Source organism: Vanessa cardui, chromosome 23, assembly GCF_905220365.1.
Source record: "Vanessa cardui chromosome 23, ilVanCard2.1, whole genome shotgun sequence".
In the NCBI taxonomy this organism is placed as follows: Eukaryota; Metazoa; Arthropoda; class Insecta; order Lepidoptera; family Nymphalidae; genus Vanessa; species Vanessa cardui.
The window spans coordinates 7,166,451-7,194,265 of NC_061145.1; the positions used below are offsets into that span (position 1 = coordinate 7,166,451).

At 32.0% G+C, this 27,815-nt stretch overlaps 1 protein-coding gene and 3 non-coding genes across 4 annotated transcripts; 2 read left to right on the top strand and 2 right to left on the bottom strand.

The window, feature by feature from the left end:
• Positions 1 to 4,232: 4,232 nt before the first annotated feature.
• LOC124539886 (soluble guanylate cyclase 88E) lies at positions 4,233 to 27,414 on the top strand. Its single transcript, XM_047117246.1, has 15 exons — positions 4,233 to 4,404; positions 10,130 to 10,411; positions 11,175 to 11,380; positions 12,282 to 12,405; positions 12,962 to 13,103; positions 19,205 to 19,331; positions 21,302 to 21,506; positions 21,812 to 21,958; positions 22,063 to 22,195; positions 22,354 to 22,581; positions 22,701 to 23,096; positions 24,456 to 24,570; positions 25,134 to 25,212; positions 25,779 to 25,884; positions 26,670 to 27,414. The coding sequence occupies exons 1-15, from the start codon at positions 4,237 to 4,239 to the stop codon at positions 26,981 to 26,983; spliced, it is 2,772 nt and encodes a 923-aa protein (XP_046973202.1). The 5' UTR covers positions 4,233 to 4,236; the 3' UTR covers positions 26,984 to 27,414.
• On the top strand, positions 9,476 to 9,549 carry Trnai-aau. The gene has a single exon. It is a non-coding gene; the product is annotated as a tRNA-Ile (tRNA).
• Trnaa-cgc lies at positions 9,882 to 9,953 on the bottom strand. Its single transcript has one exon. It is a non-coding gene; the product is annotated as a tRNA-Ala (tRNA).
• Positions 10,907 to 10,979, bottom strand: Trnaa-agc. Its single transcript has one exon. It is a non-coding gene; the product is annotated as a tRNA-Ala (tRNA).
• Positions 27,415 to 27,815: the final 401 nt, after the last annotated feature.

The following is a 27,815-nucleotide window of genomic DNA, read 5'->3' on the forward strand; positions in this document are numbered from 1 at the left end:
GTAATTGTTTTAAAAGGAAAATTGACAATTAATAATTGTATTTCACGTGTTAACATTTTCATGCCTGAATTTATTTAATTGAGTCAATTATTTGGCAAAACGTTATTCAGAAAATAAATAATGTTCATATATATTAAATTATATTATTATTTCTTCGTTGTTACTTTTATAGATAAACATTAAATAACTAATATAGAAGAGAATATGACTTGGAGTAGAGTAGTGGGAGAGAAGATTATAATTAGATGATTATAATCACTTTTGACATTTTAAGTTTTAATGTTTCAAATGTTCAAAATTATTTAATTCAAAATTTCAAAGTGTATTTTTCATAATTATTAAAAATGTATTTTTATGATAAAGTTTATAACAACACTAATTACTGTTTAGGTGATAACACATATTTGCGTCAATATTTTAAATAATTTTTAACCAAAAAATAAATATTTACCCTAAAAGCCGGCAAAAGTTTATTAGACATTTTTTAATATGAGATTAAAATTCTAAAAAAGTAAGATAGTTTTAGTATAAGAATGTTTTTGTACACTAAGCGGTCAAACAATTTCAAACATTTGATCCTTTCAAGAAAATGAAATACTAAAACTCAACACAAAAACCGTCTTCTAATGTAAAAATCGCAAGTTATTTTAAACACTTGTGTAACAAAAATACATACTGATATAAAAAGTGAAGTTTTCTGTATTTGTTTTCTAGCGATTAACGTTAAATCGAATAATTATGTTTAAAAAAAACAACTTAAAAAATAAAGAGGTTCGGTATTGCGATTCAACGGAGAAATGCTGCTAGCATTCTTGCCACCATTGCACGCGGTCAAGATTTATGCAGTGACTAGTTTTAGTTCATATTTGTATATTTAAGCATTTAATGTTATTAATTATTATGTTAATAAATAATATTACAATTAAATAAATTGAAATCATGTAACATTAAGAATGAAATCATTTAAATAGCATTGAATATTTATCATTATATAATAAAATAAACAAAAGTTCTTTATTTTATTATAGTATGGGTCCATTCTAGTATATAATATCTGGTGTTCGAATTTCATAAATCATAAAACCTTAACCACATTAATTACATTTTCATTTAAAACGTTGTACACATATACAAATTTCTATTTACATTTTGTATTTTAAACCAGTAGTTGCAGAGGCGTGTAAACTGCATTTGCAGAATACGGGTGAATAGATCGGTCGGCGAATGTTTAAATATCCCATTGATTTAAAAAAGAGTCGAGATGGCCCAGTGGTTAGAAGACGTACATCTTAACCGATGATTCCGGGTTCAAACCCAGGCGAGCACCGCTGATTCATGTGCTTAATTTGTCTTTATTATTCGTCTATTATTCGTCTGTTGTTAAAAAAGTGCACTAAAATCTTGAACTAGAAGACGAGTTGTACTTTTTAAAGTCTTCGTTCATAAAATTATGGTTCACATAAACATAAATTAAGTAAAATATGCTCATCTTACAGTTATATTTTTCAATTTTCCTGTTCATTGCCCTGTTATTATGTTAATACAGATATTATATCATGAAAAAAACACGAAGTCTGTCATTTAATTAAATTGGATAGCCATAAAGGTTCCTTGCATATTGGTCCGACGATGTTAATATGTATGTTTTAATTAACTCTTTATAATACATTTTATTATTTCAAAACATTTTATATACATTAATACTTTTTGAGTTCAAGTTTACCATGGGTATTGAGCTGAGATGGCCCAGTGGTTAGAATGCGTGCATCTTAACCGATGATTGCGGGTTCAAACCCAGGCAAGCACCACTATATACATATATGTGTATAATTTGTGTTTATAATTCATCTCGTCCTGGCCGGTGAAGGAAAACATCGTGAGGAAACCTGTGTCTAATTTCATCGAAATTCTGCCACATGTGCATTCCACCAACCCGCATTGGAACAGCGTGGTGGAATATGTTCCAAACCCTCTCCTTAATGGAAGAGGAGGCCTTATATCTCAGCAGTGGGAAATGCACAGGCTGTTACTTTACTTAACTACTATGGGGATTGACGTATGAGAACAATTAACTGTATTATTCGCTTGATTACTCTTCAAAGAGTTGTGTGAAATATAAGCTACTAAAACACTTAATAGTTAACTTCTTTTATAAGATACTAGTTGTTGCCGGCAGCTTCGCTAGCGTTTCAGGCGTTGGTTGTTTTGTGGTTGGTTAGGTTAGCCTATGTCCTTTGGTTGTTAAGATTGCTTCATAGCTTCGTTAAATTCGATTAATTGGTTTGGCAGTTAAAGAGCGACAGAGACACAGAGTAACAACTAGCGCGCACTGGTAACTTTTGTCACGGTGACTGTTTCGTCACTCTTGTCGAGTCCATGAATCACATCCACATTTATAATATAAGTATAGAAGTATGAATAAATAATTCCAGTTTCGATGTTTTTTATATTCAGATAGCAAGAAATATAATTGCCATGAATATATATAATTTATTGATACTATAAATTGTAATTTTGACTATATGCATAGTATAAAAGTAAGCCGGTGCCGATTTTTAGGATTTCGCAATCGTGTATAAATATTTCCGCTATCCGTTCGATTGTGTTTGTCCATTCTTCGGCGAGTACGCTCGTTCTGTATTTTTCATTTTTGCGTTTGACGCTAACTCGATTAACGTGACGGTGAAGTCATTTGAATAGTTTTGTGGAGCTCGCAATAGGCTATTTGACAATACGAAAAATGAATTGTGAATTATTTTAATCAGTGTATATTATGAGTTTAAAAATGGTTATTTACTAATGGAAGTTGAAAATATTACTTAATTTATTCAAACATCCATTAATAAAAATGCAAATTTTCAAACGTTTGACACAAAATTGGCCGGGTTTATGATGAAGTCACTTTCTTGTAAACTTTGCTTTTCTACTATATGTACCACAGATTAAAATACACGAAAGTGACGTCACCGACACCATTGCAGCGCCATATTGTCGTAACGTTTTAGCGCGCTATTTAAATATGGAATCTTTAATATGATATTTTTCGGCAAATATGCACTAGAAATAAAAAACAAAACTTTTACTGGGTTCCTTCACTTCTACTAAATAATATAAAATTGACTTTAAAAACCAGTCAAATAGCCTATTGCCACAGTCATGATAAACCATTGATTTTTTATGTATTATATGAACATGTACCATAGATTTGTATATACCAAAACCGCGGCTTTGCTCGCGTTTTAGAGTGTCGGTTGTCATGTGTTAGACAAAAAAGTGACCTATGTCCTTCCTTGGTTCAAATTTGCTTTCATCAAAATCGTTTCAGTAGTAGGTTTGCTAGTGAAAGAGCGAGTCAGACAGAGTGACTTTCACGTTTATAATATTAACATATGTACATTGAATAAGTATTGATGATTATTTATTTCATATATATGAAAAATTACATTGTATATTTCAAATAAAAATAAGAGAGGAAATTCCCGCTGAGTTTCTTCCGGTTCTTTTTAGGTCTGAGGTGTTTCTTTCCGGACCCATGGTAATTTTTTTCTTTGACAATCAATAGGTAGATGTTATTATTGTTTTGAATATTTTTGATATTGAGGTTAAGGATTCTATTTCAAATTTATTTGTTAGAAATAGAATAGGAATAGACGAATTTTTACTTATGAATTACAGCAAAGAATTCACGCTAGTTGCATCAAAATCTGCATATAAAGCGGGTAACATTGCAACGAACAGCTAGCATGCAATATTATGCAGTAAAAAAAAATTGCTGCATCTTCTCATATGAACTTAATGCAATATACAGGTTTTGTATTTTTAAGGTTAGGCTTTAAAATATGTCTTCACTGCTATTACTATAGATTAAAAACTAAAGAAATTGATTGAGAATTAATCTTAAGCTAATTTCCATTTAGTTTTATGACTTTAATTCTAACTACTCTAGAACTTGAGTTTAAGATATCTAGGGATTAAACTGTGACTGAAGATTAATTTGCCAATCGGATGCATTACTTTTCCAATATGATAAAACGTTCTTTAAACTTTTCCAATAATATGACTTTGTAGAAATACTTCTACGAAGTAGTAACTCCCGTTTCAATTTCGTCGATTTAAGCCATTGTTAAGTTTTCACTCAACGGGCATATTCTGGACAGCTTTTAAAGAATTAGGTAAATTCTTTTGAAAAATATATCATATCTAAGAGTTTATTCGTTGTTTTTTACAGCTGTCACGATGTACGGGCTGTTATTAGAAAATATGGCGGAGTACATCCGCCAGACCTATGGTGAAGAGAGATGGGAGGATATAAGACGCCAAGCAGGAGTGGAACAGCCATCATTTTCAGTTCATCAAGTATATCCAGAGAATTTGATAACAAGACTTGCAAAGAAGGCACAAGAGGTAAGTACATAAATTAATAATAATAAAAAAATATTGCATTAAGCAGACGTGTTACTTTGTTAAATACTTTTACTTAAATATTTTTTTATGGCTTTTATTTGTTCTAAAAAGGCACAGATTATTTCGCAAATCGTTGAATTATAAAGTAAAAAAATGTTGCCATTCTTGACAGCAAATATTTTTATTCTGTAAAATGTGAAAAATAAAATACGTTTTGGAATTGTGTACAACCAATGATATTCTAATAAACAGATATGTTATATCCATACTAAACAACAGAAAAATGTGTGCCGCGCCGGTAGCGGTATTTTAGTTTATTTTTACATTTCGTTAAAAGTAAAAAGGATAGCTTGATAAAAACAATAGGTAAAAGGGATAACTAGATGTTTTAATTACGCAAAACGTATTACCACGTAATTATGATGTATTATAACGTATTAGTACATAAAACAACTAAAGGCAAACGTCCCAATTAGGACGTTTTCTAGTCTTCACTTTTTGCGCGTTAATAACATATTTGTTTACTACAACATCATTGTGTACAACAAAAACATTTCTTTTAATATGTCTTTTTTTAATAAATATCAATAGCTATGGTTACAAAACATAAAGAACACGAACTTTATTTTTACAAAAGGCAGCTTTACAGTACAGATGTTATTCTATTATATTCAAATATGTATCAATTATATAGAGCTATTGAAATATTGAATAGGTAACATTAAAATAAATCAGACTACTCACTCACATTCAATGAAATTAGGTGTCTATTAATAAATTCATGGTTGGCGGTGTGGACGTTTTTATAATATTTATCTTCCACTGATTCGATACTTTGATGTGACGGTTTCCTAACGATATTCTTAATTTAAATTTAAGTAGGTGCCGCACATAACTTTTCACGCGAGTATTTATATACGACAGTATATTTTTGCGATGTATTACTACCGTATATGTACAGGTTCACCTGGACTGATATTTTACAACTAAGTATCAAATACAGTGAAACTAATTAGATTTTCACTGTATTTGAGTTTTAGGTTAAGTGAGTCAGTGTAGTACAAGAGATTTAACATATAGTCACAGCGTAATTCGTTGACGGCAAATTGACATATGAGAAGATTTTAGATTTCTAGCACTACTATACTGGTATATGTACCTATGTATTTGTATATGGAGTTCCAGTTAAAATTCTCAAGACATAAGGTAAAACCTAACTTGCGCTACTAACTAACTAGGTGGCCCATTGCTCAAATTACAGTTTAATTAAAAATTTATCATGCTATCAATTGTATTATTAAACATTTTTATATACTTATGACTCGATATTAATCGATTCTGTTCGTTATAACCTCATTGACAATGTCTTTCAATATTATTTTCTTACATTTTATCCCATATGTTCTTTAAAACCTTTTATGTGACTTGATAGTACGTAGCTAGTAGGTAAATGTGAAACAGCGAGTTTAAGCGATGCATATAAGAACTTTATACTGATTAGAAAATACTTAGAAAATAAAACTCCATTGAAAGTATTATCTGTTGAAACAAGTTTCATTTAAAAATAAATAGCTATTCTGAGTAAAAAGTACGCAATAGTATCTAATAACTATAATTTATATTATATCGATATAAGAATTACGTGCAAGTCTACGACCCCGATCGAAACCTATACACAATTATAGAGCGTTAAAAAATAAGTACATTTTAGTCGAGACCATAATATAAGTACTCGCAAAATTCGTACAATCTTACAAATTTTTTTTTGTTGCTTTTATTTGTGCCAAAAAGGCACAGATTATTTCGCCAATGTCACGTGCGAATATTGATTTTAATCATACATGTTTGACATCTACGGGTGCATTCAAAATATGTTTCCAAATAATAATTTCATGCAAAAATACGGTAGACTTGATATAAAATTATCCATATTAAATAATAGATCAACGTTAATGAAAAAATATGTGTTATATGAAAAGACTAATCAATATCTATTTTATTAGTTCTTTTCTTAATTTATCCGGGTGAACCTGGGTTTTTATCTAGTATGTGTATAAAACAACTTAACTAAAACAAAGCATACATACATATAAAAAGGCGACCACAAATATATAACGTGCAATATGAGATACATATTATATCTGTAGTACCAAATTTCCAAATACTGAATTAATTTAAGCGTATCGTTTTAGGCATATGAAATCATAATCTAAATAATGTTTGCTTTATTAACATAATTATTACGCTCCCACCCCACATCTAAAATAGTTTACATTAATTTGCCGTCCATATTGAATTACTACATAGTATAAAACATCATTTGTATTTGTCTGTTTATTTGAACGCGATAAATTCTAAAAAATCTACGGAACGTGTTTTCAAAAAGGTTTTACTATTAGACAGAGTCATTCACAGTAGAAGTATATAATTTATATTTGGCTAAAATTACTGAATAATTTGTATGATTTTAGACGATATCTGTAAAATCATGTAGACTGCGAACTCTAAAATGTACTTGGACAAAAACGTTTTATGTAGACCCTTAATCTTCCCGTGCAAAGCCAGGACGGATAACTAGTTATATTTGTTATATGCTCCTATAATATAACACATTTGATATTTTGCTTGTTATATACACATAATAGAGTAGCTTATTCAACCCTGCTTGTCAATCACGATGTGTGCATATTGTGATCCATTACGATCAAATTAATGTTGGAACACTGTGAGCTGGATGCTAGGTGATTTCTGAAATAAGACACTGCTGTCAAGGTTGTTATGGATACGTAATTTTGGCTTTGGATTTGGATTCCGATTTCAGATACGTTTATGGGTTATTTTGGATAGTTTCTGTTTACCTAGTATTTAATAGGCATCAATTTTTGGAAATAGTATATATTTCGAGATGGCCCAGTGGTTAGAACGCGTGCATCTTAACCGATGATTGCGGGTTCAAACACAGGCAAGCACCGCTGTTTCATGTGCTTAATTTGTCTTTATAATTCATCTCGTGCTCGGCGGTGAAGGAAAACATCGTGAGGAAACCTGCATGTGACAAATTTCATAGAAATTCTGCCACATGTGCATTCCACTAACCCGCATTGGAACAGCGTGTTGGAATATGTTCCAAACCTTCTCCTCAAAGGGAGAGAAAGCCTTTAGCCCAGGAGTGGGAATTCACAGGCTGTTGTTGTTGTCATTGTATATATTACGAGTTTAAAAATGGTTATTTAGTATAGAAAGTTGAAAATAATAAAAACCAGTCAAACAGCCTATTTTATAGTATTATTTCGTACTTATTTGAAGGATGAGTAAGCTAAAGCACAAGAGACATAACATCTCTGCTGTTGTATCTTGGATGACCAAGATTCCTTACATGAGAGGAATGGTTAATATTTCTTACGGCTAATATATATGGGCGATAGTGAACCGCTTACCATCAAGTAGCCTATTTGCGCGTTCGCTTACAAACATTATGAAAAAAGTTATGTTAATAAACAGACAAAATTTCAAAGAAAATCAGCTTTTAAATTACTTTTGAACTTGAGTCAATGTCCAATAAAGAAATGTATCTTAGACTTTGAAAAATAAAATAGTAGTGCGATTCTGCCAGAATTCACCTCGTATCTCACTCCTAAAATGTTGTCAGCCGGCTTACGTTGGCTTACAATTCACGTTCATGTTCCGCGGTGAAATTCGAAATTAGGAAGAACAAAACATTTCAGAGCCCTCCTTCACAGGGGGTACTTTTGGGCAAGTGCCCAGGGCCCCGCAATCGATATCACCTTCTCAGATCAAATAAAAACATCTAAATAAAGATTTTAATTGTTCCAATACATCCAGAATTTACAAAGATGCTAATAAATCAATGCTAGGTATTTTAACAAAGCATTATTTACGCGCAAATTGAAGAACAATGAAAGTTTCTCTGTCTATTCTAAGACAATATCCTAATACGCCAAGGACCTCTAATAGTCAAAAGACGGCCCTGAATACCTTTACAGAATTATGTAATTAATAAATTGTCAAATTTAATATTATTTTTACATGTATCGACCTGCATTTTATTGTCAAGCATTATCACACACATAATATACATATAATAACTATAACTAAATGTATATACAACTTAGTCTTATGCCTGAATATATTGCGTTCGCTTCAGCAATACAAAAAAAACACATATGTAATATATCTTAATTCATGAGTATATTCGAAATAGGTAGTGTGCAAGCAGAAATGCAAATAAAAATGCATAATTGGTACTGTAAATCAGCACATCATACTTAATCGCTAAGTAAGGTTGTCACCATTGACTATTCAACCACGATACCAAAACCACATTACAATGTTAAATCGCAAAAAAATACCCTGGTCGAAAAAATAACCAGCTCTCCTATTTTCATGTCACTATGGAGTTTATATAGGTTTATATTTTTTTTTAAAGATTTTAGAACGAATACACCAAAGTCCAAGTATTTCGACTACAAACGGCCAGAATTGTTTTTTGAATATCGAAAAGGATATTTGTGACGTTTGGTCGTGTCCTTTTCTGAAACGACTTCGGCCTTTAACATATCGCTAATCAGAGCCGGGCCTATGTGTAGCGTCCTATACTGTAACCTAATTAAATAGAATAACAATATATTATCCAAACGTATTATGTACTGTTATTCAACAAATGATCTATTTATACTACCTTCATTACTATATCTAAAAAAAAATAAAGAAAATTAACAATAATATTTTAGTTTTTATTCAACTATAATCTGTAAATCTTTAAATAACTATTACTAAATGTGATTTAAATATAGAAATGTTTAATGTATGTTGTTTACAAAAAATGATGTATTTATGTTATATACTAATAAACATTATACATATTTAGTGAAAACGTAACTACTTAATATAGTTCTACGTCGTTATAATTTCCTAGATGCTTCAATTTTAACAAATATTTCCAAGTATTACTGAAAAATCTCATAAAAATCTCTCTCTCTCTTTAATATATTAAAGATAAAAATAAACTATGCATATGATATAGTATCATAATTTTGTAAGACAACATATCGGCCCATTAGCTCAGTTGGTTAGAGCGTCGTGCTAATAACGCGAAGGTCGCGGGTTCGATCCCCTCATGGGCCACTTTCTTTTTTCTACTAACTATCACAATTTATACTCATATAAATTAATATTTATTTATTTTAACAAAACATCAACATAATGTAAATACTTAAAAGATAAGGAATCTTTTTCTTAATTATAATGCATATTTTAAACATCTAAAACGTTTAAAAGTTATTGTGATTTTTTGTGTTAAATTTGCAAAAATGATACAGAAATAACGAATATTTCGCTCATTACCCATTATTTTTTATCATGATTTATACACTAACATTACACTATTGCACATAATATATACATAACACTGATATTAAACGTTTTTATTTTGTTTAAAAAAACAATAAAATTTACTTTGGAGGTGCTGGGATTTGAACCCAGGACTTTCAGCATGCGAAGCAGACACTCTACCACTGAGTTACACCCCCCGTACCAAATATGTTAAAATTATCAATATGGTTTTAAGAGACTTATAACAAATTGTATTTAACTTTTTTTATACATAATAAAATATACAACGTAAAAATACAGATTAATAATATAATATTGCGAATTTAATAATAAATATAAAAATAATGCAAATTAAATTGATTTTATATTTCAGGTACTGGGCATAACCGAACGCGAGTTTATGGATCAAATGGGAGTTTATTTCGTCGGATTTGTTTCACAATACGGCTACGACAGAGTTCTATCAGTCCTGGGCCGTCACATGCGCGATTTTTTAAATGGACTTGACAATTTACACGAATATCTGAAATTCAGTTATCCTAGAATGAGAGCGCCAAGTTTTATCTGTGAAAATGAGACTCGCCAAGGTCTGACATTACATTATAGGTCGAAGCGAAGAGGTTTCGTTTATTACGCAATGGGTCAAATACGAGAGGTAAGGTCATAGAATATTTAATAATATTTGCTACTTTAACTAATTAAAAAGAAGGACTTTTTTTTCTTTTGTCCAAATATTAGCACTCTCCGACATATTATTGTCTATTATAATATGACATGATTCTTATTGCCACTTTTTAAAATATATATATTTTTTTAATATAGAATATATATAAATCCTATTTTTAAACTATATGACTTTCATAAATGTCGTTTGATATTTGACGTTAGAAAATCACATTATGGAAATACAACTAAAATAACCAACCATTAACTAATGTTTAAACCAAAGTAATCTATGTGTTACAAAGTTTCGTTGTCAGTGATAAATTGTAGCTTCTAAAATTGTAACTTAACTCAGCGACCATTATTTAATAGGATATTTAGCTATAATTGTTGATTAAAGTGTACTTCGTACAATTTTATTGGAAAAACGCCGGTAAAATAAAATATCAAGCAATTAAAAAAATATTGACAAAAACCCAAAAGAGTTTGGAGGCGCCGGGTATCGATCCCGGTACCTCTCGCATGCTAAGCGAGCGCTCTACCATCTGAGCTACGCCCCCGATGATTACAAGCGTCGAAAAATGTGTTTAGAAGCATACTATCTGCTTATATACATTTTAATTCTTTATTTTTACACTAGATGGCGCTGTTCTAACTATTATTTACTATATTAACTTACTTCGTAATAGAATTCACCACTAGATGGCAGCATTTTAAAGTTCTATACGATTAACTCATAAATCTATTGTTTTTAGGTCGCTCGTCATTTCTACCACAAGGAGATGCGAATAGAGTTACTTCGAGAGGAACTTCTGTTCGACACCGTGCATGTGACCTTTCAACTAACCTTTGATAACCGCGCTTTTACTTTGGCATCACTGGCAATGACGAGAGAAGAAAAACATCTGCCTATTAGCGCATCTGTTCTGTTCGAGATATTTCCTTTTTGTATAGTTTTTGGGTAAGAATTTAAATTATACATTCAAGCATACAACGACACCATTTGATAGCTTTTGTTAAATACTCAATATTTATGTAAGTATTTATATGTAGGTCTCTCTGTAAAAAGTTTGTTGGGATAATTTATTATTATTCTAAAATCCAATTACCAAGTAGGTATTTCATCACGTGACTTCCTTAATATCAAGTTTAATAAAAACGCCGTAACAATCTGCTAGTGAATGAGCACAACTTTTACCCCTCGTCAGAGTAAAAATTCGAGTTTTTGTGGTTATTATCCCTAGACCGTAACCACGGTATTCGCGAAATTTTACGTCATTCAAGAATTTATACCTATTTCATATTACTAACTAGCGTATTTGTTTTATAGTTATAACTTATCCAATATGACCAAGGTATGAGTAATATGAGATCTTGACATTTTTTTGAACGATTGTTTGGAAAATTAAGTTTTAACAAAAAAAATGAACACCGTTCTCATATATTTAATATGACGATAATGATGATATGACATCACATAAGATACTTCTAAAATTATAAGTGTTTAAACAAAAAAATTCTATTTATTATATATAAAACGTTCTTCTCGAATTACTCTATATATTAGAAAAACCACATCAAAATCCGTTACGTAGTTTAAATTTAAACATATATAGGGATATAGGGACAGAGACAGCGACTTTGTTTCATACTAAGTATGTAGTATATCTATATCATGATAGAGTATAAATAAGATTTAATTTAATCATCATTATCACTACATACTTAGTATAAAACAAAGTCGCTGTCTCTGCTATACGACACAATACATATCTTATTAAGACATGTCTTGATAAATTATTCAAAACTAAAAGCGCTTCTCTGGTAAAATACTTTTTTGCTAACTTATTTTTTCGTTCTAGTTCGGACATGGTAGTGAGGAGCATTGGAAATTCCCTGATGGTCATCTTACCGGACTTAGTCGGTAAAAAAATAACCAACTGGTTCGATCTGGTGCGACCGCTAATCGCTTTCAAGTTTCAAACAGTGAGTATACATGATTATGCACTCTAAAACAATCTCAATTGATTTATTGGGCCATTTATTCAATCCTAATTAACAGGGAAGTAAAACATTTTGAATGTCACATTGACGGTGTATTTTAGTGAATTTTGAATCCTACTGGATATACCATACTGATATTACCTACATGCTACCATTGAGTAGCAAAGAAATCGAATTAAATTTATTCTTAGATCAATCTAAGTAAGAATTTAATTCGGTACAAGTTTCTATGTTTCTTTAAAGAGGTTTGTTTAGAATAGTAAAAAGTAGGTATATTCTGTTCTTATACCTAATATTATTATACTTTTCAATTTACTCGTTCGATGACTCAATAACAATCAACGGTAGGTGAAAAATACATGCGATCTAAATTGTAGAACATAAAAATATTAAATCGTAAAAAAATTAAACAGAAGATTCATAAGATTTTTTTAAATCCGCCTTACACTTACGCCTGTCTCCAAGAAATGCCTGGCCACTTGCACCTTAAGATCCTGTCTATCTATTTACAATATTAAGTATATGACATTATTACTAGATCCTAAACCGAACTAACAACATCTTCGAGCTGGTGACAGTGGAAGCTGTGATGCACGAGAAGGCGCCCGACAAACGGAACGAGCTCATCCGACTCTCCGACGAATCTGATTGCGCTACTGATAAGAACTTACGTCTGAAAGGTAAGTTTAGTCTTTAAATTACACATTAAGAAAGAGAGAAAGTCTTTGCTATACCAAAAAATTACTAATGTTAATTTAAATAGGAAAGGAGTCAGCACAGTGTATCTTAGTCGTGGTTTTGATCTGGTCCCTTAGCCTCGTGAAGTTTCGTAAAATCAATAAACAATTGATTATACAAAGTATAAAAGGTAATAATGGATATTTATAAATTAAAATAAATACCTATTATCCAAACTATTAATGAAGAAAACAAATATGTCTTGAATATTATGATTAATGCGACTTTATTTAATTGTGATAAGCGTTTTACATACAAATTAGTTTGTTTTAGTTTTTACAACATATTAGTTACCTGTTCGAACATCACAATACGATGAAAAACAGACATTTCTTCTAATTAAGTAAAATGCTGTCGGGTCCAATCAAATTCATACGAATTTTAATTCATTCAGGCGAGTCCTTCTTTTATATAAAAATCTGAAAAGCATTTTTATTAAAATTCTTATTTGATACAACCAATTTCGGCCCGGAGCTATTTATATCCAAAAAGGTTATTATCATAATTTTAAATATAGTCAAAACGTCTTTTATCATTAAATTTAAACGCGTATTAATAACGAGGTTTTTCCTCATAATATTTTTCGTCAATTTATATAAATGTGAAAGAAAATATATTTTTATTCTACGTAAAAAATATATACAACAAATAAACGTCCTTTCAAATAACGGCAATGGAAGAGCCCTTTTTTATTATGATGTCCTCTTTACGGGAGAATTTGAAACGGGATATTTTTTTTAAAAGGAAAACGGAGTAGACTTTTTATTATTCAATATGTATTATTGTCATCGTTTATTGAGGATAATAAATGAATAGTATAGAATTTTTTTTTTAAATTATTTATCCGAGTGAGTCTTCCGCGAAACTTCGCGTTTATCAAAAGATTTTTAGGAATTTCGTACCTTAGGACAGTTTTTGTTTTTAATTGTAAATTGAAAATCACATCTACATTTGGCGCCAGAATGATGAATCGTTTTTAAAGGAATGCTTAATATCAAATGATAGACATTAGTTCAATCGAGTTGATAACAATTTACTTTAACTTTGTATTGCGTTTTATACAGCCATAGTACCCTCTTTAGCCGTTTAGTAGCTTTAGACGTCAATCAATCCTTTTTATTTTTTGGCACATCTACGACTGGAACTCTTCAAAATGAGACCATAGCCGATTTTTGATGTGCAGTTATCCCATAAGTACTGGGACAAAGATGGACTTACGCTATTACGGGCTTCGCTAATAGATAAGATAGGCATCAAATTTTCTATGCTGTTAACCGTTGAGAGTTATCTACTTTTGGAGTCAATCCTGGGTGTAAAATCAGATGAACGGTGTTATTACAATAAGAAAAAAGGAAGTTGTTGTAATAACATTTGGAATAAACAGCCTTCCAAAAAAATCCATTTAAATAAAATCGTGTAACATTCAATGCTAAAAAAGCGCCTTAACTACAGCCTCACCGATGATATTATTTTAAGTGTTTTCAAAATTAGTTATTTCCAAGTCATATAAAGTCAGTTGAAAGCCGAAATGAAGAAAATATCATGTAAGCCCCTTATCTTTTAACACCATTTCCTTTAAAACGCAAACCCTCCTCAAAGTGACAGCGGTTTTTACATTTTTTAGACGTTATATTAATATGTCATCTATGTATCATTTATGTGTATTTTAAAGAATATGTAAGAATATTATTTATTATAGATTATGTATATATTATTTTAAAATATTTAAAAAAAATGTCAGTGTGGGCCACGTCTACGAAGAAGACGACAAGAATGATTTCCAGCAAAGATCTGCTGATGTTTAGTATAAAATATAAAACGCCGAAATGTTTAATATAAAATGTAAAAAAAGGCACGAGCATCTGTGAGCCTGTGGATGTAGTAAATTAAATAAAAAAAAAAGAACATGTAAGATATATCAGTGACTGGTTGCTTTTAGATACTAGTCGTTAAATTTAAAATTAAAATTCGAATGGTTTTAAACTGATCATGTGTTTTCTATTGGGAAGCTTATGCATAACGCCCCTTAGACTATGGAGGTGCGCGCACATTACGACGTGACATTTGTGTCTGCGTCTGTACATATTCACGGACTTGACAAGAGTGACGAAACAGTCACCGTGACAAAAGTTACCAGTGCGCGCTAGATCTTAGACATTTCTACCATATGTACGCAAAACGATTCGTTATATATGGGCCCGGACAATGCATATTCACAAAAATATTTTCTGCGTGATTGTTTACGTTTTTTTGTTGAAATGATTAATTATTAATATTGTAGGACCGACTTTATTCAGTTATAAACAATACTCATAAGCCCTCGCCGGATAACACAATATTTTTCATTAAATTTTATCAAATATAAAACAGACATTTTCTGTTGAATGTATTCAATAAGGATGGATTTTATCAATTGGACAATGGATTATACGACGCTTTGAAAACCTGCTAATCATGTAATCCCCGAGCTTACGGTTTTATTCCTGTTGTTAGCACAGCTGATTGTTGTTTTCACCATTTGTAAACATCGGTTGATTGTGAATTTCATTGAATATATATAATATAATTTACGTCTTTTATTTTACGACCTTATGCGACTAGCGTACATCACATATGGCTTAAGATGCTTAGTATTGTTTTGCAATTCAAATGTCAAAATATTTTTGAATATGCCTTCGACTTAATCGCTAATCGTAAAAACTTTCAGTTCTAAAAGAAATACCTTGAACGTAAGACAAACGTAAACTAAAGTAACAGCCTGTATCCCACTGCTGGGCTGGTAAATAATCTCCCATTATGCTTGGAACATTTTCCATCACGGTGTTCCAATGCGGGTTGGTGGAATACACATGTGGCAGAATTTCAATGGAATTAGACACATGCATCCTCACTATGTTTTCCCTCACCGCCGTCACTAGATGAATTATAAACACAAATTAAGCACATATATATATAGTGGTGCTTGTCTGGGTTTTAACCCAAAATCATCGGTTAAGATGCACGCGTTCTAACCACTGGGCCATCTCGGCAAGAAGAACGTGTTATTTCATTAATAATTACCTATTGTGCTTTAAATAGTATGTAAATAATTTTAAATACATATCACTTATTTTGTACATCACAGTTATACTTGCTACAGTATGACGGTTGCGTCGTAAGCTTATATCAGTACACAAAAATCATTACTAAAATTACAACTGTCTGATGGGTATAACTTTTGATCAATATTAAATCGACCTCTGCTACTTTTATGTACATTTTATACAACTTTTATATTAATAGTTACAACATGACATTGTATATAGTAAGTTAATATTGAAATAGCAGCACTTAAATGCCCAAAATGCCATGCTCACGTGTAACAGGAATGTCAGGATGCCAATTTATAAACTCCAGACTGCTTTCAGAATTTCTTGACAAAATAATCCTCTTAGGTATAATTTTGGTCAGCTGTTTCTTTGCTTTTTCTGTTTAAGCTAAACAAATATTAATAAAATTACGAATAATTTTTATTTTTGAATCGTTTTCGAATTAAAAACTCATTTCAGATTCGAGAGAATTTTATCCGAGGTTCTTTTACTTTATTTAATCATGCATAAGTATTATTTGTATGACGAAATATGATTAAGATCATAAAACGTTCTGAATGCAATCGTTGGAACAACGTCAAAACATGATATTCTAATAAACAGATATGTTATACCCATACTAAACAATAGAAAAAAGTGTGCCGCGCCGGGGACCGTTTTTTTTACATTTCGTTACAAGTAAAAAGGATAGCTTGATAAAAACAATAAATAAAAGGGACAATTAGATGTTTAAATTACGCAAAACGTATTATTTCGTAATTATGATGTGTTATAACATATTACTACGTAAAACGGCTAAAGGCAAACGTCTCAATTAGGACGTTTTCTGGTCTTCACTTTTTGCGCTTTAATAACATAGCTATTCACTAGAACATCATTGACGTCAAAGATTATGATTATTCTAATATAAACTTTTCAGGAATTACTCCAAAGAAGCGTTATGCATATGACGGAAGACGTTTACCCGATGTTATAAATTTACATCTCAAAGGTATTCTACGTGATATTCCACATCTCACATTTGGTTCCTCTATAGTGAATATCTCACGGTAGAAATGCACAAGAATAGAAATTAAATATATTTTATTTTAAATCTCTTCTTGCAGCTGGATGGATTTATACTTATATCCTAAGACATCAAATTACTTCCCATGAAACTCTGTACCTCCACCCTAATTTATTTTAATAGATATTATAATATAATTTATGTGCACTGTAAATACCACCTTCGTAGATCAATGTCTACTTTGTTTATTTTTTAATTTAGAAAACTCTATTCTCTAATATATATTGTCGATGTTTTCTAATGTACATGGAATGCAATCTCATTTCAATTTGTACTCTTAAATTCGTAGTACTTATAAAATTAATTTGAAGACTTTACGATAGCATAAATTGAATTCATTTGTAAGAATTAAAAGGATTAAAACATTTTAAGTGAAAATGCTTTCACCCGTTACGTATTTCTATCAGATAGGTTCATATTAAACTCCTTTTAATTCTTAAAATGGTAACACTCACTAAAGTGGCATAAACTTTTTTTTTTTTTTAATATATGTCTGTTGTTTCAATTAAAAACTTTTTTGAATATTTACTATATACATATTATAGTGATTGCTGTATTTCCTTACAACGACGGTAATAGAATTGTTTTAGGGTGACAATCGTGTTTGTAATTCGTAATGTCCTCTACAGTAAATGAAAACATTTCAAGGAAGGAAGAACCACGTGTCTTTATTGGAAGAAAAGCAATAGAAAGTAAAATGCAATTTGTACGGTTTTAGCCGGACATGTTTGGTAGGTTTTGGTCAAATGTTTACTCGTCCGGTTTTTGTTACAAATTTTAAGTTATTATACTCTGTATCAAACAGTCACACGTAACGCTCGCAAGCTGTTTCGAATATTATAAATGTCTAGATTTAAAAAAGGCTTTTCGACAGTACATTTGCCCATTCGACAAGAAATAATTTAATTCCGAGTTCAGATTTTGTAATAAAAACCATTATATTGATATAAAATTTTATATGCATATTTCCTATTAATGTAATATAATAGCCATTCCGAATACTTTATCACTCTGCGCGGGATAAAGCACTTACAATACTTTTATCTACGCTATTTAATGCTTTTTCGAAACATAGATTTAGGGATTGTACACACTATTGATTTTTATACCCATATTTCGCATAAATATCTTGACAGCATATGGAATGTGTCCAATTAAAATCTTTGGCATGTACCAAACCAAAAACAAAAAAATAAGCGATCGAATAAGATGCGAACCTGCCCCTCATATAAAGATGAAACCTTAGTTTATCAGGGGGACTCTTGCAGACTTTTCCTTTTCATATTAATTATTTGAGTCAATTTTTCAGTCATTGCTGCTATAGAAAAATATCTATTCTTTTTTTCCTGCCTATCAAAGATTAAATTTGGAAAATTGTTATAAATTTTGTAAAAATTGTCATTTTTAATGATGGCAATGTCATTTTCGAATACTTTAATATTTTGTTTTAAAATTATTACCAAACTGAAATGTAATTAGGACTAGAATTATTTATTAAATAAAATATTTTTACTGTGTTTATCAAACTTGAGAATAATGTCTACTTCAATTTTAGTTGATTAATTTGAATAGACTGTGAAATACGTACAATTTTATTTATAAATATTACCATATGTAACCATCGCCGTATTTTAAAACACGTAGGTAATAAATAACTCTTAGTTATATAAAATTAATCTTAAGTATGGTTGTCTGGAAGAGATCGTAACTCTAAGATAAATATTAAGATACCCCTACTCTATGCATGATGAATAACTTCAATGGTTTTATATTATTTATGTTATAAAATGTATAATCGTAGTGTACGAATAGTAGATGAAATAGTTTTCTATACCTGTCCATTAATTATTGCTAGTTTCTGTTGAATAATCATATTTTATAACTTTAGGTCAGATGATCTACATGGATAATTGGCGCATGATGATGTACCTTGGCACGCCAGTGATGCCAGACCTGGCTGCGTTGGTATCGACTGGTCTCTATATTAACGATCTTTCGATGCACGATTTTAGCAGGTAATTATTTGTTTGTATTGATATGTGATAATATTCATGTAATCCTGGCTGATTTCTGATTAGTCAACTAAACAGGTCATCATACAATACATATGTGTGTGTGTATGTGTGTGTGTGTGTGTGTGTGTGCAAACACACTCTATTCGTTCACTCTTTTAGCGCTATTGCAACGTAAATTTGTCACAACCAGAAATAGTTTAGGCACCAACGGCTTTTTCTGTTTTCAAGTATACACGATTCTAAATTTAAAATTCCGGTTTGATACTGAGAGTTTTTCAATACAATTCCCAACACCATCAACAACGACCAACCTTATATCCACAACAATAACGATACAGTGTCGCAAATATATGTATGAGGCGTATTTGTCTATGTATTCATTCAAGAAACGCTTAAAATTAATTTCGACCAATAGTAACAGTTCTCTGTTAACGAAGAAATAATCACAATCGTTACCATGATGCGAAATATTTTCATAATTTTCACAACAAACATAATTTCAATATTGTTTTTCTGCACGAATAAATTATTAATTTCTTAAAGGACAAACAATTATACTTAGCACAATTCGATTACAAAGTCTGAGTGAATATCAAATTGATGATTTACGAAACACTGGACTCCGTTACTGTTGATATTTTACAGCATCCTAAAACTAAACAATATTTGACTCCGCTCTGAATTTTACGACGAGTTTCACTACTTTGTGCGAGTTTCTTTATAGCTTACTTTAGAGGCAATAAAATTGCTAACTTTGAATTAATTTTACTATTTAATCTATCAGTAAATATTTCATTTTAATAAGTAAAAGTAAAGTAAAGTAACAGCCTGTAAATTTCCCACTGCTGAGATAAGGCCTCCTCTTCCATTAAGGAGAGGGTTTGGAACGTATTCCACCACGCTGTTCCAATGCGGGTTGGTGAAATGCACATGTGGCAGAATTTCGATGAAATTAGACACATGCAGGTTTCCTCACGATGTTTTCCTTCACCGCCGAGCATGAGATGAATTATAAACACAATTAAGCACATATATATAGTGGTGCTTGCCTGGGTTTAAACCCGCAATCATCGGTTAAGATGCACGCGTTCTAACCACTGGGCCATCTCAGCTCTTCATTTTAATACATTACGTGATATTAATCTTAACTTTATCGTAAATACGTCTGACAGTTATAAAGAAGTATTCGTATGCTAAACTTAAAATAAGTGATTGACGAAAAAGTTTTGACGGATTCATCGAAATAATATATTTATAATTTCTTTTATAGACTTTATGATACGATTAGTCTCGAAACAAATGACTCTTAAAAACATTGATTAAACAACTTTAAAACGTGGGATGTTTAATCACTATATATATAAAAATGATATCATTCATAAAAAATACATAAAGTCACTTTATATTCATATATGTATGTACCAACGCTTGTAACGCTATACTTTATAAGCATTACAAAGACTTAAAATGTGTTATATATTCTATTCTGAGAGCTAGATTTTTCGGCGTAGTTAAGTTTATGTTTTATAGGTCTAAGATGCTTTTTACTTTTCTAGATGTTGGGTAATATAACAATAAAAAAGTGATTTCAATTATATGTAGCAGTTACGATTTTTTATTAAATAAATATATGAAAATAGTCGTATTTATAATTTTCATTCAACTTTTTAATTTGTTGATATTAACTTTTTTCTGTAATACACTTAGTAGGTATAATACCCACACAAAGTCAGTCTAATTCAGATTATCCAATGCGATTTAATTATGGTTTACCCGTTTAGTTCTTAATTAAGGAAAATTATATGAATATATTTCATTCAATTGGTGTCTTGACTTATTACCTTTGGCTAAAGAAATAAATATTTTATTCTTAATTATATTATCTGATTCGCAACATCCACAATCCTATCATTGTATCCAAGATATTATGTAAATTAACACGTAATCAAAATAAAAAAAATACTTTTTAGAGACCTCATGTTAGCCGGTACTCAACAATCAGTCGAGCTAAAACTAGCCTTAGATCAAGAGCAGCAAAAGAGCAAGAAGTTAGAAGAATCCATGCGGAAGTTAGACGAGGAAATGAAAAGAACAGATGAACTGCTGTACCAGATGATACCGAAGCAAGTAGCTGATAGACTGCGCAATGGAGAAAACCCTATTGACACTTGCGAGGTTATATCTTTTTTCAAATTATGAATTTTATGTCGAATGAATACTGAATACAATGATTGTTTCCCTAGTTTACTTTTAAGGTTTAGATGTATCTACTGGTTTATAGTTTATGTGTTATATAACTTTATTCGTAATTAACCCTATTTTAGTTTTATACAAAGTAGTTTTAAGAGGTTTCGGTCTTAGAATTCCTATATTTATTATATCTGACCTCCTGAAGTAACATTCGAATTTTGGGAAGATTCAAATTTAACGCTACATGTTGTAATAGTCATCTACAATAATAATACTAATGTACATCACAGATGTTCGACAGTGTGTCGATACTGTTCTCTGACGTGGTCACGTTCACCGAGATATGCTCCCGCATCACTCCCATGGAAGTTGTCTCAATGCTCAACGCTATGTACTCCATATTCGACACCCTCACTGAGAGAAACCGAGTATATAAGGTATTTACAAAAGTACTTTAACAATCTCATATGAAGCCTTGAAGAATGTAATTTTAATTTTTTTTAATATATCCTACATGAAGGTAGTAATTGTATCATTTTAGGTAGAAACTATAGGTGACGCGTACATGGTGGTATCTGGAGCACCTGAAAAAGAAGACAATCACGCAGAGAAGGTTTGTGACATGGCCCTTGATATGGTGGAAGCCATTACTGATCTTAAAGATCCCAGTACAGGTAAATAAAACAAAAAACATATTAGATATAATAAATACGAAATATACATGATATTCGATATATCATGTATATTTTCAATCAATTATTTGTTTTAATTAGTCAATTATTTCTGGTCTATTTTTGCAACGAGCAATACAAATTGTTATCAATGGTTCCAGGATCTCATTTATCAATAAGAGTTGGCGTTCACTCTGGAGCGGTGGTTGCTGGTATCGTTGGCCTCAAAATGCCCCGCTACTGCTTGTTTGGAGACTCCGTTAATACGGCATCTCGCATGGAGTCCACGTCAGAGGCTATGAGGATTCACATATCACAGACCACTCAGGAATTGTTATCTCCGTCTTATATAGTAACTGAAAGGGGTGAAATTCAAGTTAAAGGGAAAGGTAATTTACCAAATCGATGTGGTAAAAATAGGACATAGTCGATTTTGTGTATTTAGTTATTAAAAAACACTTTAATGTACATTAAATATGCATCAGTTACACACATAATGTATTTACAGGTGCAATGAAAACATATTGGCTAGAAGATCGAGAGTCGCGACCATCCCTTACAAAAATGATATCATCACAGATCCAACCAGTCTCTGAACTTGAATGGGAAAGAGCCGCTGACGTCAGAGACAGCATCGCTGAACATTCAGCTCAACAGCTTAATAATAAAGAAGTTCTGAGTAACTTCCATCTTCCAAACGCGATCAATTCTGGTCCTAATTCTTTAGCAAATAACACTAGTAATGCTGTGACATTCCAACCTTCAACGCCAACTATGAAGAGCCCAAACGCACCGACGGTTACGTCGCCTGTAGAAGAAAGACGGATGTATTCTCCAGTCACTTTCCAAGATGTCGCTAGGCGTAGTATTGCAAATTCCCCTAATAGAACCGATAAGGATAACGGTAATTCACTTTTTAAAAATCAACTGCAGTATAATAGGTTGGGGAAAAAGTTTCTTCGTATTTTATATGAAAATTCAAAAAGTTTTTTTTATAGTTTATTTACATTTGACTAAAGTATGTAGGTGCCATTTTGTTCCATAACTTTTTGCCATCTTGTTGGTAGTGACATGATCCCATTGCTGTAAAAATTTTGGGGCTTCTGATCGAAAAACTGCGACAAGTGGTTTTGGTAGTCCTCTCGTGATGTTAACCTGACACTGCCTAAGGAATTCTGCAGAGACCGAAACAGATGGAAATCTGAAGGTGCAAGGTCAGGACTATTCGGCGGATGCATTAATACCTCCCAGCCAAACTTTCGTAATTTTTGTTGAGTGGCTAAAGATGTGTGAGGTCTAGCGTTGTCATGGTGTAAAACCACACCCCTTCTGTTGATCAATTCTGGCCGCTTTCTCTCAATTTCTTGCTTCAATCTCATCAATTGTTCGCAATACAGTTCTGAATCGATGGTCCTGCCGGGCGGTAACAGCTCATAATGAATGATGCCCTTCCAATCCCACCATACACACAGCATTACCTTGTTGCGAGTTAATCCGGGTTTTGCAACAGTCTGTGAAGCTTGACCGGCCTTTGACCACGATCTTTTTCGCACGTTCTTGTCGTGTGTGATCCACTTTTCATCACCAGTTATCAGCTTCTTCAAAAATGGTTCGGTTTCATTACGTCGTAATAAAGAATCACAAATGAGTACACGGTTCATTAGGTTTCTTTCAGTGAGTTCATGAGGCACCCATATATCGAGCTTTTTTGTGTACCCAGCTTTATTCAAATGAGTCAAAACCGTTTTGTGGTCAATTACCAGTTCTTCAGCTACATCGTAACTACTAATATGCCGATCTTGCTCCACTTTTTCAAAAATGGCATCATTTTTGTCCGTAACAGGGCGACCAGAGCGAGTTGCATCTTTGATATCAAAATTTCCGGCTTGAAAACGCTTAAACCAAACTTGCGCTACTCTCACAGATACTGCATTAGGTCCATAAACATCACAAATTTTTTTCGCGGCTTGAGTTGCATTTTTACCTTTTTTTATAGTAAAATTTTAAAACGTATCGAATTTCTTCTTTAGATTCACTCATTTTAACAACAAAAAAAAACAAATGAAAATCACACAAATTCCTAATTTGAATTTGGAAGTGCCTTCTTTAAAATTAAAACTTTTTAATGATACCAAAACCAGCCAGATACAAATGGTATAACTAAAGAGATTTTATTACAAGTTCATACATACTATATGCGAAAAGACTTTTTCCCCAACCTAATATGTATGTATGAAAAGAATTCTCGATATTGTTTTTAAAGATTTTCGACCTTTCCCAGAGTCGAGATCGAACTCAGCGAGTATGGGAGGTGCATGGACGGATGCTGAATCTCTCGAACCTCAGAGGACTCTTGACAGCTTAAATTCGTCATTCTGGTACTACTTGTCTAGCCTTTCCCTTTTTACATTTCAACACATCAACCTTTAAAGAAAAATTTTTGCATCGTTGTGGATGTATGTGTAAATAAAATAGACTTATTGCTGTTAATCTATTGTAAAGCTCAGAGTCGGATTTAAAGGTCTAGAGGCCCCGGGGCCACAAAGCTGTGGGAGCCCTAGACAAACAGAAGCGTGAACACCCTAATAATTATATTATTATGAATTAATTCGTTTTTTTTAATTCAATCAGTAAGCTATGATTTGTTTTGTATTTGTATCGGTAACTTTTAAAATATTAAATAGTAACATTATTATAATGTGACTATATCTCAGTATTTGTTAACTTGCTGAAGACTAGCTGAAAACTGTGGCCCCCTCTCTTGTGGAGGCCCCAGGGCAGTTGCCCCGGTTGCCCTCCCCTAAATACGGCCCTAGTAAAGCTGGTGTTGCCGAACTCAAGATTAAAACTGTCTGACCTGTTTGCTCCAGTGCCTCACGTGTAGTCCTGATTTCAGTATGATATGATAAAAGGTTTCATGAATACTGTTGTAAATCTTAAGTTACAGTTCCACGTCCCCTTGCAGAGTCGGCACTGCACCGGTTTCAAAAGACCGCGATAATAACTTCTTCACAGAATCGGTGGTGAGTTTCTGTCTATTTCGAAACATGTAACTTTTGGTGTAAGCGTAATTTATCGCTTTAAATTTTATTGTAAATACGTTCATAATTTAAGTTATGAATGCATTTAAATGGTAAAGGAACACTAACTAAGATATAAGTAATTTATTTTTTATTTATAATAATTGTAATCAAAGGGCTACGATGTAAATTTACCTATAAAGTAATTAATGTAATATTGGTCTATGCTAAGAATGGGTATATCGGTGGTTATGTGAAAATGTAGATTCTAACTGGATAACGGAAGAATCTTAATTAATTTTGTTTTCTACCTCTTACCCGCGTTAATCTTTCCCATGTTTCTTATTAATACTAATCGCTACAGTGAAGATAAAAAGGAAGACTTAGACAATGGTTATACATTTGGTATACAAGTACAAAAAATACTGCTGGATCACACCACCATAAATAATAGTAAAGTTTAGTCAATAGATCCCAAAACAGGTAAGGCCGGATTCAAATGGGACCTAAATCCACTAGCCATAGTTATCGTTCACGCACTTTTACGTATGATAACTTGTCATCAGTGCGTAGCGCGCATGTCGCCCGCACACTCGGCGCCCGCCGCGTCGGCGCCGGTGCGCCCGCGCAGCGCCTCGCCCGCGCCACCGCGCCACAGCGCTGACGAGATCGGTAACGTAGTAGCAGATAGCAGAGCGTAGGAGAGCGTGGACTTTCCTATAGGTGTCGGATGGCTTGGCTAGGATGATGTCGATATTCAATTTTCGCCTGCACATCGAAGGTTAATTAAACAGTTAAGGCGGATTTTCCCATCCATCGCTGGGCCATCTGACTGATCAATTGATGATACTGTAAGGCATTATGTCTAGACTTGTTAGAACTGTGGCAAACTAGATTTTGTAGTTAAAAAATTGACGTGTTGTATGTAATTATATGCTTATTAATATACGGTATTTATTAATGATAGCTTAAAATAACACTTTGGCATGTACCTAAATATATACAGAACATACGCTTTTCTTTCTATAATATTATTTTGCGTTAAATGGTATTGTTTTGGTTCGGTACTGCTTAATAATAATAACAACTATGTAACATATGGGTTGGTAAATAGGTACTTCATCATTTATTCAACCACCAATGAGCAATTTACTCTGTTCCATTTTGAATGGTGAGTTAGCCGCTGTGATTACAAGTAAGAGAGACATAACATCGTATTTCCCATGCTTGACATCGCATGAGTAAGGAATGCTTTATGTTTCCTACAACGTCAAAGTTAATCGATGGTGGTGAATATCCGAGATACCTCTCTGACTCTGTCTGTTTTAGTTTTCTGCATTTAAAAATGGAAAACCGCCTAATATTGTTTTTACAATTTTTTCCGTTAGATTTTGGCTCGGCTTTTGGCAAAACTCATAGATTTAATTATAATATAGATAAAATTTATTTATTTTCAGAAACAGACACAGAGTATCAAGATGCGAACACAGATACACACATATGTACGATATCGGAAAACGTCGAACCACCCACGAAACAGGGGAAAGTTGGGCGATTCCGAGCAAGAATAGCACCAGGGCACCATAAATCGTGTACAGCTCACAAACAGACCAACAAAGATTCCATAAAAGAGAAACACATGCCGGCGGGTAATGTTCAACCACACGGTCATCACCATACAAAGAACGTCAACCATCACCAATGTTGTGGAGCATTCGGTAACCCTCACGTAAGACATAAGTCAAGCAGCTCTAGCTGTCACTTAATATAAGTTTTATTATCTTTAGTTAGTAATTTATTGTTCTCAGAAAGACACGTTTAATTAAAAAGCATTGTAGAAAATTTACGTATGTTTTATCACTGTCACACATATTGTAATTCAATGGGTGAGAGAGAGATGGATTTATTGCAATAAACTGTTGATATGATTCAAAAAGGTTTAATCAAGCTCGTCGTTACACATCTAAATAAGTGAGCATTGGGTTGATAGAATTCTTTCCTTTTTATTTTTTTAGTATCAAGTTAACAAAAATGTCACACATTCTACCTAACACACGTATGTGAATTCAATAGATTAAAAAAAACATGAGCTTGGACCTCCTTCATCCCTATGTAAGTTTATAAATAAAAATGCGTGCAAGGATCTAAAAACTAGACAATATATCCTAAATTATATTTTTTATCACGACAAAAGATTACAAAAGATTAAAGATTATATTAAAAACATTTTAAATACAGACAAGGTCTCTTAATATTATTATTATACCTATGTAGAAGTATTTTTCGGCCTAAAAGATTTCTCTGTATTCAATTGAATGTTTATAAGTCATAGACTAACTATTTTTCTATTTGTACAAATCGTGGTGTGAATCCGAAGCTATGCGGTTACGAATTTCAAGTTTATTCATGTATTATTTTAGATTAAGGAACATATACAAAGATGATTTCATAAAGTCAATAACAGATGTTGTTAGTGTAGAGAAGTAAATTGGTGTAAAGAAGACGAGTCAAAGGCAAAGCTTTATAAATCCTTTGTGAATTTATGTCACCCAACTATCGCGTAGCTTCACAATGTTACTGTTTATTAAAAAAAAACTAACTAC